This window comes from Parus major, chromosome 4 (assembly GCF_001522545.3).
Source record: "Parus major isolate Abel chromosome 4, Parus_major1.1, whole genome shotgun sequence".
In the NCBI taxonomy this organism is placed as follows: domain Eukaryota; kingdom Metazoa; phylum Chordata; class Aves; order Passeriformes; family Paridae; genus Parus; species Parus major.
Genome location: NC_031771.1, coordinates 16316916 through 16331389, shown reverse-complemented (window position 1 = coordinate 16331389; position 14474 = coordinate 16316916). Strand labels below are relative to the sequence as shown.

Here is a 14474-nt window from a genome sequence, read left to right as displayed (position 1 = left end):
AGCTAGAGCAGAGTTTGGCCTGTGAAACTGTTGCTTTGAAATCCACTCTCATGCAGTGTAGAGGATGGCAGACTTCAGTCTGCTGTTTTCTTGCATCTGAGCCAGAAGTGAAAAGCAAAGATAACAATAGCAGTGCTGGGGTAGGAGGGAAAGACAACACAAATACTTATGTATTGTATATTTAGGCACTGGTACTTGAAGAGTCTCCTTGCATACTACACCTTACTAAGTAGACTTTATTAAAAAATTCTTTCCACTTAGTTAAAAGGAGTTATTTCTTCTTCTATGGGAGGAGAATAAGCTGAAGAGATGTTCGTGATGTTTGTGTTTCATGCCACTGAACTGTGAAGTAACCTTTCCCAATCCAAGTGAAAGCTCAGAATAGTTGTGTACTTGCTTCTAGATGAAGAGTGTTGCTTCAGGAGTATAAAATTTAAAATGCAGGCTGTCTCTCTAGTCTTTTGTAGTGTTTGATCTGCTGCTGAATAGATCACAATTGCAGGAAATACTCCTGAAACTTTTGTACTTCAAATAATTGTTGCAAGGGCTTTTTTTTTAAGTAAGTGCTGGTTTACTCTGTAGAAGAAATATATTTTAAAACTCCCCAGATGGGTAAAGTGCTGTAATAGGTTGGAATTGAAGGAATGCTTTAGAGAAGATGCTCACTGATAATAACTGAAGGGTGACCACTTAATTCATAGCGTGTCCTGTCAATCAATTCCAGCCTTTGAAGGTGACATCCTACCTGCCACTAGATCACCTGTGGGCCCACAGCTCAGTGTGCTGGAGAGTACAAGCGAATGAATCAGTGCTCATTGCATTAGCTTGTCTGCTCATACTGTAGGGAAAAGCAAAAGGGAAAAAAACCTGCCCTCTTCCCACTGCCTGAAGAGAGAATCTTCCCCTTTCTTTAAGAATTTCCTTGGGAATGAGAGATGTTGCTTCAGTGCTTTGTGACTACAGTCACGGGAGACAGGATACAGAGCTGGAATGTGTGCTCCCTCTGGGGCCATGTGAGTGGGAACTCATGCTGTTCATAATGCCAAAGGGTGGCTGGGTCTGCAGCTCTGTGTACAGGACTTTTTCTAAGATTAGGAGAAGTAGCTATGGTTTAGATGTTGCTGTTTTAGATAATACAGCTTTGGATCAACTGTGTAACTGGAGAATTCTTGAAGAGGAAATTAATTTTTCTCCTTTAACTTTTTCTTACAGCATATATGCTCATGGAGTCTATACAATAATTTCTGGAATTTATCTGTACTAAAAATTGGAATTAACATTGAAATTTGATTATGATATTCAAACTGTTAAATAAAGTATGGTAAAATAACATTGGAGTTCTGGCTGAGACCACACTATCATTAAAATCATCTTTACTGACCTAGTAGAGCCAAGTCTGACCAATATTGCTCATTTCTATGCTGAGTTCCAAGCTGATGTGTACCATTCTTCTAGTTAATGTGATCCATCAAGGTCATGTGCTGTGTTCTAGTTTTATTTAATGAAGGTTACATTCAGATACTGTCCTTGGAGGTCGTTCTTGGTAATGGGTTCACACAGAATGGAGAATCCTCTATTACAGAAAGGGACAGATGGGTTTAGCTAATTCCATGGAGCTCCTGACAGACATAGTATCTGACAGATTCCTTCATTTTCCTCTCTTCAAGGATGTGATCATTCCTGCTGTTCTCCTTTGGGTCTTCCCAACATCCCCAGCCAAGTGGATTGTGTAGACTGAATTCTGTGTTCAGGAGAAGGCTCCCTGGGGCTGGATAGGCCTTTTTAATACATGAGAGAATGGCTTCCCTTTTTTTGCCCTAAGGTGACATTTTTGGCTAATGTTACTCTTTGACTTTGTAATTCTTTTCTGTGCACTGTTTGCCCATCATCCTTGATTTGGTGAGGGCCTAAGTGACACTAACTTATACATTTTCCTATTGAGGTTCATGTTATTTAAGTCACTTACTCAGTTTTAGCAAGGTGTCTCTGAGTTATATTGTAAGAACAATAAAAATAAACTTGGGCTGTTTATTGTTCCTTCTTACTGCATAAGATCAAGCAAATAGTTCAGTGCAGTCCTTGGCCCCTCTTCCAAATCCTTATTGTAATTTGTGGTATTATTTGACTGAAGATTTTAGTGGAACTACAGTCTGAAATTTCAGTCTTGAGAATGTAAATAATTAAGTTGCTAGTGGCTATTTGTTGTGTATAGTAACAGATATAGTTCGAGCAGGTCTGTTACTCTATAATATTATTATTACTCGTTCAGGAGAATGGAAAGAGAGGCAGATCTGGGCCACATCTCTGACGTGACATTTAGTTAACATCACTCCCCCTATATTGCAATTAGAAATAACTTCAGTCTTTCCAAATTATGTGCTCTAGGTTTTTCTTTCCCATGGAGTTTTCAATGTCACCACGGATTTGGGAAGCAGAAAAGGATGAAGCTGAAAGGGCTGTGTGTCCTGGATGCATTCACACGTGTTGCTGATGTCACATTGACTCAGGCCCTAGGCAGCCTCTTACTTTAAGTCACCTGGAATTGATGCACATGTCTATCGCTGTAGAACTCATAAGAATTTCTGGTCTGGCCTCTGCAATGAGCAGGTTCTCCATGTAATCCTCATTTATCAACAAGTAGCAACATTCCAGCAGCTCTAATTAGGAACTTTACCAGCCTGGTTAGTGCAAATATGAATCTGAGTTTCAGGAAATTTGATTTCTCACAGAAATGTTCCTGTTGTACTCTGGAGGCATCTTATCTGTACAAGTAATACTGGGGAAATTTAAAGAAAGGAAAGAAAAAAATATAGATAATCGATGTTGTACTGAAATTTGTTTTTCAAGGCATTTACAACAGTTTGTAAATTGTTGTAAACAGAAATTATTTCCAGCTATTTGTAGACACCAAGGTGTAACTGTGGTTACAGGTTACCACAGACACTTTATTCCTCTCTCTGTAAGCCTCTGTTGTTTTCCTTTTCACTTTTGTCATTGCCATCTGAAAGGCATAAAAATGCAAATCAGAATGCAGCTGTAGAACTTGCAGGCAGTATTTTAGCCTTTCACTGGAATTGTGCTAATGTTGATACTTATTTGTTTAATTAAATGTCTCTTCTTCATTTCAACTCTCCATTTGAGGAAAAGGAGGGAGACAGTTTCATTTCATTATTGTTACTCTAAATGAGTTGTGCACTGGAACAGCTAGTTTCTTTCACACATAATGCTTCCTCATCATTTCCTTCACTTAGGTGTTCTGCTTAGGGATAATTAAAGCAGTTAACTTTATTTCTAGCTAGTGCACAGATACAGCTCTAGCTCTGGAGTGAAACAACTGGACTGATGATGATGCTTTGTCATTTACAGCTGAGTTTTGGAGGCGCTGACTATTGCAATGAATGAGCAGGAGCTTTAAAGCATCCTAAGCTGACCTGGCAACTCAGTTATAACTGTATAACTCAGTCAGTCCCATGAATATAATATCTTAGGACTAGGAAAGTAAATGAATTGAGGACATTTTAAGAAATCTTTGGTTTTCCTCTTGTTGGATTCTTTGTTCAAGGGTTTCTTTCCCATCCAGAGAAGTTGAGCTTTATGGTGAAAATATCTGTAAAAAATGAGATACAAAATGGGGAAGACAGTTATTTTTTCACTTCAGTACAGTATTCAGGTGGAGTATATTTTGGAGGAGAAGGAGTGCAAATTATTTTATTTTCAAAGGGGAATTTTAAGCCCATAATCACAGCAAATAGTTATTCAGCTTGTAGCAGGAGGCAAATTTGCACAGGAACAATAACAGCTGCACTGGGGGTATAAAAAAGGAATCCCAAAATTTTACTTTAAACTCCACCATACAATGACTGACAGCTCCTGGCAAAAGCTCTCACAACATGGGTAATACTGAAATGAAATGGGCTTAGTCAAGCTGTAGGGAAATGGAGCTACCAGTTGTAAGGGCTTGAGGCAGCTGTGCCAGTTGTAGGTTTGGGATGAGGTAGCAGGCACAAGACCAATAGCTTTAGGGATAAACAATTTTATCCCTAAATAAATACAGACAGATTACTAGTGCAATTATCCAGACTGTAACAACAGCAAATTCAATAATTCACTAATACTGGGCTGCAATTAACATCTAGGCTTACAAATATGTACATGCCCGTGGCTGGCAGGCAGGTGTTACTCTATCAGTATGTGAAAATTTTTCAAGGTGATCATGCTTTTAGATGTGTATTTTCTTATTTTGAGCTCCCACAGTTACCAACTGGTATGTATGTACAACAGTGTTATGTATATATGTGTGTATGTTAACAGTGTATGTACGACTGTGTTAAATTTGCTTTGCATGGAACATTTTGTTGGGGTCTCAAAGGACTTTCCAGAAGATTACCTTGTAAACCAGCTTTTTTCCCTATTCTAGTTCACTGCTATTTCCATAATGCCTCTTGTCTTGGTTCATAGCTTTTTTTGATTCACAGTTTTAATTTGATTAATTTACGCAGATTTAATTCAATCAGATTTAATTGGTTCGCAGTTTTACATTATAAAACACTCAATAACAGACTGGCAAGTGATGAAGAGTGACCAGTGCTCATCAAATTTTAATAATCTGTTCTGTTGAAACGAACTATGACTTCTCAGGTTACATGAATCTTTTAGGTGTTTGAGGCAAGCCTCACCTTATTTATTGTAGGTAGTAGGGCTTTCAGCTACAGACAAGGTCCTCCCACAGTATCTGTATGGGGAATTCCATACATAAAATCAGCGACTGTGAAACATGAATGTGAGTTTTGGGGGGGGGGGGGGCGGAGTTTATCAATGAGTGGGGGTGGAGATAAAGGAGATTGAACCAGGATCTTCAGTGGTGCCCAGTGAAATGGGAAGGAGCTGTGGGCACTAAATGAAATGCAAGAAGCTCCACTTAAATGCAGAAAAAAAGGTTTTTCACTGCGTATTTAGTTGAACATTGGATGAGGTTATCCAGCAAGGTTGTGGAGTCTCTGTGGGAATGGTTAAAACCCGATCAGGAGTGGCCCTGAGCAAGGTGGGTGATTTCTGGAGGTCTCTTCTGACCTCTGTGGTTTGTGGCTTCCAAGGTGATTGCCTCTTGCCAGTATCAGTGTTTTAAGAGCAGACAGTTTGGTAGCCTGGTTTATTTATCTCAGGATGTGGAATCACTCCAGAAGGAATTAGTCTCCAGTAATCATGAGAATTATGCATGACTCTAAGAGTCCATCAGTGTTTATAAAGGAGAGAAAAAACATGATTAACCAGGGAGATGGCAAAGTATAGTGTTTAGATCAGCCACTAAATTGCAATTACAATGCTTCCTTTTGAAGTTGCTCTTGTCTATGCCATGGGATAAATTACCTTCTTCCTGATGGGAATAACTTAGCATTACAACAGCAACACATCACCAGAAGGACAGAATGCGCTCTCCTTAAAGTGACCCTTTTACTACAAGGTGCTGGCATAGGAGCAGTATCAGGAATGGACCACTTGGTCTGTTTTCCATGGATAGGGGACCTTGAACAGTCTCTTCCCTTCCACCAAGAGTGTTACGAGGTGGGAAAGAGAGTGAAGGGAAAGAATGGGGTGCGGTTTTCACCAAAAACACTGAGGTAAGAAAAACCTGTTTGGTGACATTTACATGTTAAAAAGAAGAGTCTTGAAGTTTTGTCAAATATTCTGTATTTTAACAGGGCCAGGTCTTCTGGAGGAGTTTTTAATTTGCTTGATTGCTGTTTTATTGCAAAACTGTGTCATTTCACACTGTTGTGCACAGACCTTAGCAGGATTCATTACCATAGTAAAAGAGGAGGAATCAATGTTTTGGAGCCATTGCAGCAGCTCTGCTTCATGCTCTTATGAACAATTATATTCATATCTGTTCTTTGAGTTACATCTGGTGCCCAGGGTCATGCCAAAGTGTCACTTCACAATGGTGGGACACCATCTCCCCTTTGTTTATAAAAGGACCCAAGTTGCTTGGTAAAATGAGAGCTCATGAAAGAGAGGGTATACCCTGTGTAAAGTTGCCACAGATTCCTGGGAAAAGGGTGGATGGGCTTGCCAGGTGGCCTGGAGGCACATGGGCTTTGTGCAGCTCTGATGGGTACGTGCAAGCAGAAGTGCTGATATCACAGTGACACTCCTGTTAATGCCTGAGAATGGCAGTGTGGGCTACTCTGCTTGGGATAGTGCAAAAGCTTTTTTCCTGTAACATGGGGTCTGAGGGCACGAGATTCTCTGAGTCAAAATACAAGACCTACCCAGAGTGACCATGCTTCAAACTGCTACATAGGTGGGTATTCATTTTTCTTCAAGGGAAACCTTAGGGGACAAGCAGAAGTCCTCACCTCACCATTCTTCTAACACAGGGTTTATTGGGTGAGTTGTAGTTTTCCCTTTTAAAAGTGTTTTAATTTCCAGCAAGAATTTATGCTCCCCAGTTAAAAACTGCCTTCATCTCTGAGAAGCTTTAGTTGAGCTTTTCAGAAGATCTAATATAAAAAATATTTCCCTCTGGAAATGCCCTTCAGCGTGGTTGAGAGAGGTTGCAGCTTCTAGAGAAAAATGTATTTTTCAAACTAAGACAAGGATTGGTCTTTTGGGTGGTTTTCCTCTTGCATAACTGAATTAGGATATGGAATTACTGATCATGCCAATATAAAATTGCATTTCTTTGTTTTAAAGGAAGTCAATTATGATTTAAAGTGTACCTTAGATAGCTCTGCGTTGCTGGGTGGTTTTGTTTTGCGATACCCTTACTTTGGGGGACTGTACATCAGAAGCAGAGCATGCCACCATTTAAAATGAGGTTGTCACATTTGCTATACATTTTTATGTAACAGACAACCTTGAGTAATGTCATCCTCATCTGAGCTGCAGTGACATCAACTTGAGAGGTGGAGTTTGTGTTGCTGTTTGCAGCTGGGCAAAGGAGATAAACCTTTCCCAGGCAAAGGAGTTCCCTTGGAGGTTTGTTACGGTTTTTGATTTACTTCCTTTGAAAAAATAGTGGTGCTGTGGTTGATGTTGTGTTTTTCTAGTGCTGCTGATTGTTTTATTTGAAGCTGTAGAGAAATCTCTGTCCTGAACTTACTAAAGGGACTTGGAAAGATGATAAATTCACTCTTTTAGGCCTTGTGTCTCAGTAATCCTGATGGACAGTCCAGATCCATTGCAGAAGTTCCTAACAAAAAAAACAGCATAGAAACTTTGAAGCTCTTATTTCAATATCAGCTAGGAAGTGTTTTTCCTTGTCATTAGTAATGTCCTGGCAGTTTAATTTGCTTTTTTTTTTTTTTTTTTCCTGCAACAGATAACATTAAGCTGCATGCATGCTTTCTTGTGCACCCTCAAGCCTGATTTTGGGCACAGTTTACTTCATGAACTGATTGTTAGCTGAAGGTGTTCCTTAATGGTTGGGGGAAGCAGGAATTAAATTGTATTTGGATTAAGCAGGAGAGCATGTGCTGGGAGCTTTAGGTCCTTAGAGCTGGTCTGTAAGATCAAGGGCACAGTAACAGCTGTAAAATTTGCATTGCACACTCTATTTGGCTATTTCAGTCAAAAGTAATAGGGACTGATGCTACTTTTCATAAGAGCTAACAGGCTCTTATGCTATTAAATGCTATTAAAAATTTGTTTAGCAGCTAAGGTAAGTAAATACTGAAATCAAGTAATATGAGGAGATCAAGTGTTTTGATAAGATGAGGCAGAAGTGTAATTGAGCCTAGTTTTTCCTCATAATTTCAAGACTGAAAAATTACCTTTCATGTTGAACACCCCAAATTTTTGGCAGTTCAGGAAGACACCAGTGCCTATTCAATATCTAAATAAAGGTACTTGCAACGTTATTTATCAGCCTCCTTTGGCTTTTTGGAATTTGTCCACGTTGTCTCTGCCATAGAGCAGCTCAGGGTGTTGACTCACAGCAGGGTGTGCCTGGAGGGAACTTGGCAGAGCAGACTCCACACAGACTCTGCTGCTTATCTCCAAAGGAAAAAGCACATCTGGCCCCACAGAGAAGTAATAGGACCAGATATCTCTTCATACTGGACCTTTTAAAGTCTGAAATAAGAGCTGAAGAGAAGAACCTATATTGTGGATATAAATTCTGCACATCATAAACTTCGATGATGAGGATAAAAAATAAGCATACCTCCTGTACATGTATCAGGGAGGTGACCAATCCAAGGAAGACCAGGGTTGGCATTTGGTAGATGAAGTAACAGTTTGAGCTTGGGGTGGTGCAGAAAGTGAGGAACAGTGTTTTGACTAATGTCACCTGATTAAACCACAGAGGGAGCCAATATGTGGCAAATGGAGAAGCACAATAAATACTGTATGAAGGTAAAGAGGGTTTAGTGCCACCTCTTTTGCATTTTATAATCTATTTTGTGTTAAGCTTTCAGAGGTGGATTTCAGGTTTAACTTCTCATTTTGTCTGTATCCTAAATTTAATTTAGCATCACTATCTTATAATTTGTAGATTTTGAAGAATTACCTCATTAGTCTGGTTTATGATTTACTTAATTTTGTATTTCTGTCTATTCTACCAGGTGGGGGTTTTAAAATTAATTTCTTCCTGAGTGTCTGTAATTGGTTTTTAGTGTGTTTCTGTCTAGATTGACACCTGTTATAAATCAGCATGGTCACAATAGAGCCATTGAGACACTTTGCCTGTTTTCATATCAATTTTCTTACAGTTCAGGATGAACTCCAACAGCCTCTGCTCTGGCAGCACTCATGTTTCTTCTCTGTGAACTTCTGGAGTAACAACTGCAAAGAGGATTGACCCAATTAAAATGTCGTGGGTTTTTTCCTTTGTGTTTGTTTCATATGGTGCAGAGTATGTGTAGTTCTAGGAGAATAAATAATCTTCCTTTAGTGATCTTATTCAACATGTTATTCCTCACAACATTACCATCTTGATAATTCCAAGAATCTCTTACTAAAATTGCTGTGTAAAATAGAAGTGTTCCTGTAATAAAGAAAAAAATGCAAGAAGCTGGGTAAAAGGTATCATACCATGTTTCATATACCAGTAGTGCATAGAGCAACATGCTGGCTGACATAAGAAAGCATGTAAAGGTACGACCCATTAAAGGAAAAAACCATTTTTCAATACAGATAAGTTCTAAAACAGAGGAAAAAAATCAGCATATTTCCCCCTTTCTGCAATGTATTACAAAATTGTAAGACTAACACTTTAAAATAACAATGGTTTACAAGAGGATGGATGTGTCCATACCATTAAAAAATAAATAATTGAATTGCTGTTTCATTTGTGTGTCTTGATATTGGCCTGTTTTTACAGGCATTTTTGCATACTGCATTCCCCAAAGCAGTTAAACATGAATTAATAGGTGATAACTTAAAGTGGTACTTAAACTGTTTGTGTGGGACTTTGTTTCCCAGATCGGTTTCTTAAGACACAAAAACCCCTTGTTTTGGTTTGCTTCATGATTCAACTGAAGCATTTCTGTGGGCTTGAAATATTTTCCAAAGATATCCAGCAAGTTGGTGGTGGTACTGTTCTTTTATTCAGATTGACTTCTTGGCCTGTCCATGGCAAGGGAAAAATGGGGTCTCAGCTCTTCAAAAAGGTGATAGTTGTCCTTCCCATGGAGATACCCCTGTGAAACATGGGGAAGATCTCTCTGCAACTAATGTCCCCTCACTCCCCACAACCCTTGGCAGCATCCCACAACCAAAGGACAGGCCAAGAAGTCAACCACTGATGGGGAGGAAACTCACACTGGTGGAAATGATGAGGCAAGCACTCACTGTCACTTTTCTTTCCCTGTTTTAAATGTAGAATGAAGAAGGTTTCCTGCAGGAGGGAATGGTGAACAATACAGGTGTTCCTGTGGATCCTGAGAACGAGGCTTACGAAATGCCTCCAGAGGTAAATCTGTTGTGGTGTTTTCTGTGAGTGCATGTAAGAGAAGGACACAGGAGGAGGCTGCATGCTCGAGTTACATGAGCCTGGTCCAGGCTGATGCTGGGAGCTGCAAGGGCACAGAAGAAACAGTCTCTCTGGCCACGATCTGCCAGAGGTATATTGCTGGGAATCAGAAAATTAATTGCTTTTTTGATAGTAAAGAAGTTAAATGGGAAAATATTTTGAGTGTTTCAAAACACTTGTTCTGAGTTTTGAGGAATCCTGTTTTATTATGTTTAATTAGGAATCCAGGACAAGCTGAATCTTCATAGATTGTTTTAATAGTTGGCCACTCACCAATGCATTGTGCTTTGTGAAGCATGGTCTTAAGTTAATGCAATTATGGGAGTAAATTATTTTGTTGGTTTTTATGAAAGGGCTATTTAAAATATTACTACAGTATCTGGCATGATACACTGGTAGTTGCACTAGCAGTTTTATGGTAGAGCAGATAATAAAGACTGGAAATGAGAGGTATAAAATAATTTAGGCCATGATCCAATAAAAGACTTAAAGGCTCGAGTACAACATCTTGAATATCACTGAAATTATGGATGCTTCTCATGTGGCCATAGTTAAACACTCTTTTACATTATTTACTGACTCATATGAAGTTGTGCAGCACCTGGTGTGCTGTTCAGCCCAGAGGCAGTCCTCCTTCCTCTCCAACTGAATTGTCATGGGTGGGCTGAGGAGTTCCTGTCAGCATCAGCTGAATGATGTGTTATGCACTGTAAAAGTCTAATACTTCTCCAAGTACCATGAGAGTACAGTACAGAATGTGGAAAATGTAACAAAGTCCAAATATGTTTCATATCTTGGTCACATGAGAATCCATAATATTTGGGCATTGATTCCACCAGGAGTAGAATAAATAGAGAAAACAGGATGTCTTTATCTAAAATACCATTTGTGTTGATTTCTCTCCCCGTCAATAGGAAGAGTATCAAGACTATGAACCTGAAGCATGAGAGTCCTTTCCTCCCTTTCTATCACCTGAAATCAACTAACTACTAAAGACGTCCCATCCTGTACAAGTGCTGAGTTCCAATGTGCCCAGTCGTTAAATTTTTTTACAGTTTTTACGGTGTATTTTGAAGTCTTCCATCAGCAATGATTGGAGTTTCTGTGACTGCATCCACCTTGTTTCAGCATTTCCCTCCTGCTGAAATGAAAGCCAGTTGGCAGGGTCATTGTTGTGCTGTGGATATTGTGGCTTCAAGTTTAAAAGTTAAAAAAGAAAATATTAAGTAAAAACACCTAAGTGTCTACTGCTTATTTCTAATTCTGTACATGTTTTGTTGATAGGCTGTCAGTAATTTGATATTGTTTATGATACAGTTTTTATTTGTTTCCTATGACTATTCTTTCTGTGCAGAGATGACTTATTGTGAGAGCTTTATATATATGTGTATGTATTATACATATAAAAAAGTAATTGAGCATGAACTATGCACCTATAAATATTAGCTGTTGAAATTTTATTGTTTTGTGATGTGTTTTATTAACTTGTGTCTGTAAATAATGGTGTTCAACTGAAGCAAATAAAACATAACCCATTAAAAATGAATTTCTAAATTAGTGATGATTTCTAACAGCACCTTTCCCCCTTCCAAAAGCCCCTGTTGAAGCATTTAAGCTGTGTTGCTTCTTTTGAAGGAACTGGAGGAGCAAAATCAGAAAATGTATGCCCAGTCTGTACAAAAAACATGGTGAAGAATGAGAAAATCAGGGCTGCTACTGCAGCTGGGTGCAGCTTTGCTGACAGATTTGTTTGTAGGGCTAATAAACTTGCTGTTGTAAGGACAACCTGAAAGTGAATGAAGCCATTAATAATGGGCTGCAGCAGATTATCAGGAAATCATGAGGCCCTTTGAAGAATTACTGTTGCAAGGTTGTTAAAAGGCTGGGATATACAGTGATGGCTTAGTTGCAATGAATTTGTCTTGTATGAAGTCCTCTTTTGCAGAAGTACAGTCTGCTGGCTATATTTTTAGACATGTGCTGCCTGGATATTTTTCCATATAGTAAAAAGATTTAAATGTGAGTTGGTTTTACTTCTATCATGTTTTATTATTTGTTATCTTGGATCAAGTGTTACCTCTAACCTGAAGTGGTTTTGTGTTTAAGGTTTTGAACTTGGCTTGCAGCTGCTCTTTGTAGTGTTCTAAAATAGGTAGATATTGTTGTCTGGTTTTGAAAGTGGGGAAACTTAGGCACAACCACATAATGTGTGTTACTGGTATGATCAAAAAGAGACACAGAGCCATGGAGGATGAGCTCTCCAACTTGTTGGAGCTGAGCTCCTTTCTGGCTTTCTGTAACCTTCCTGGTACCATCATACCCAATATGAAACAGATCTTCCCAACTGTGTGCCCATCCCATCAGGTAGGCAGTGGGAGCTGATGATGTAGTACTGTGAACCAAAATCACATGAACACGCTGGTTTCATGATGCTTAGAAAATCAGCTCTTCAATTTCCCATGTCATCACCCAGTCCCTACCCAATATTTCTCAGGAATTTCATTTATTTCAGAAGAATTGCTATCAAGCTCTTTTTTCTTTTTCTTCAAGGCAATGAAAAATCCCCTTGATCATTTCAAACAATTTTCAGGTATTTTCACCAATAGTTTAATTGCTTGATGAAATCTAAAGACCTGTGGTTTTTTTTTCAGAAATCTTTCATGGTAATCTGTAGCAACCCACCAACAGTTTGCAGTCTCCTTCACAGGTGATATGTCAAAGGAGTTTCTTGACCTAGACATCTTTACTGTGAAAAATGAATGCCTCAGTGACAAATCTATTGATTGCATTCCTGGAAAATTACATTGTATTATATCATCATTGTATTATAAAATTACAATGTAACATACTGCTCTCATATATATATTTGTGTTGTTTAAGGATCTTTCTGTTCTAGGAGAAGGATTTGGAAAGAGAAGCCCAGTGCTATAGTGTGATTTTTTTTTTTCCCCACTATGGCAGCAGGGAATCATCCACCAAAAGCAGCAACTGAGATGAGTCTTGTGCCTGGTACTTCAGAAAATAGCACTGGAAACAGCAGTCTAAATAGAATATGTATTTCTGTTGCTCATCTTTACTTCCACAGCCCACAGGTCTTGATTTCTCTATTGTTTCTTTATCAGAAAATCAATTTAAACTGGCTGTTCACTTGTTGCAAATAAGTCGTGCACATCTTAAATAAGCTGTGGGGAGCGTTATATCACAAGGAACAGTAATAAGTTTCTTCCTGAGACTGGTCCATTGTCTGAACACGTAACAATTAATTTTTTTTTATTGGTAATATCAGCAAATCATTCAGAGGTTTTAGTTCATTTAAAATGTACCAAAGGTGATGGGTTTGGTTCTTGTGTGCCTCTTGCAAACATGCCCCCGGATGGCCCCAAAAGTCCATGGGACCCTGGTTACTATGGCAACACAGTGTCATGCACTGCCCTGGTAACAAGCTGCATTTTAATTAGATTCCTTTAAGGGCTGCCTGACCATCCTTCCCAGGTAAACCAAGTGTCATTGTGTCTTTCTTGCAGTGAGATGGATACTGGCATGCAGGTGGCAAATGTCAGAACTGTGTTGGGTGCTAAAGCTGAACTAAATATTACTGCTGAATTCAGATGCTTCTGCTGGTGTGCTAAAATTTTTCTTAAACAATGTCTGCCAGAGAGGAATATAACTCGGAGCTCTTTTTTTCTAAGAGCTTGGATTTTAACTCAAAGCAAAAGCAATCTTCTATTGTCTAATTAAGAGTTAATAATGAGCCTCACCGTATCCTACTCCTCCAGGGGAAAAACACATGTTGCTTTTTTGTTCTATTTTGACAACTTTAATTGTCAAATTAATTGGTCTTGTAATGGTTCCTAATTAAACACATTGTAATAATGTTTTTATTACTGTAAATCATGGTGTTAATACTTGTGTTACATGACTTTCATATAATGAATTTCAAAAGTTTCCTCTCCACACCAAGACTTCATTCCCTCAAGACAGTTGTAGGCAAATTAAGGTAAACCACTAAGTCATAAACACAAAGAAAAGTAACGTTCCTGTATCCCTATGGGAAGCACAGATTTTATTCATCCTGGTTTTCATAGCATGGGCAGTCTAGGCCCAGGGATTCTCATGTGGGAGAATCAGACATGGGCAGTGGGTCAAACAGCTGCAGCAAACTCAGAGACCTCTGCCTCCAAGAACTGGGAGACTGGAAGATCCACAGCAGTCCCTCTAATGGCTGAAATCATTCCAGGAGCACAGTGAAAGGCAGGTACAGAAAGGCTGCCTACACATATTCATAAAATCTTAATATACAAAACAGGACTGCTTAATTGCCCCTAAGATTCGATCTGAAGTTCACTGAAATCTGTGAAAAGATTCCTTCTTTTCACATGGATGTGTTAGGGCAGCTGTAGCTCCTGTATGCATTTGATCTTCTCATACAAATTGTGTAGCAGTCTGCACTGACGTGGTGAGTTTCCAGTTCTTTTCTGTATGCTTTTTTTGGGAGAAAATA

At 38.9% G+C, this 14474-nt stretch overlaps 1 protein-coding gene across 2 annotated transcripts in view; it reads left to right on the top strand.

Moving 5' to 3' along the window:
* The window catches only part of SNCA (synuclein alpha), a 62896-nt gene extending 51377 nt beyond the window's left edge, over nucleotides 1-11519 (top strand). For both annotated transcript variants that reach the window (XM_015625627.1, XM_015625628.2), the window contains exons 5-6: nucleotides 9824-9913; nucleotides 10888-11519. In XM_015625627.1, the coding sequence (XP_015481113.1) occupies nucleotides 9824-9913; nucleotides 10888-10920 (123 nt within the window). In that variant the 3' untranslated portion in view covers nucleotides 10921-11519. The remainder of the gene's footprint in view (nucleotides 1-9823; nucleotides 9914-10887) is intronic.
* The last annotated feature ends 2955 nt before the right edge of the window (nucleotides 11520-14474 follow it).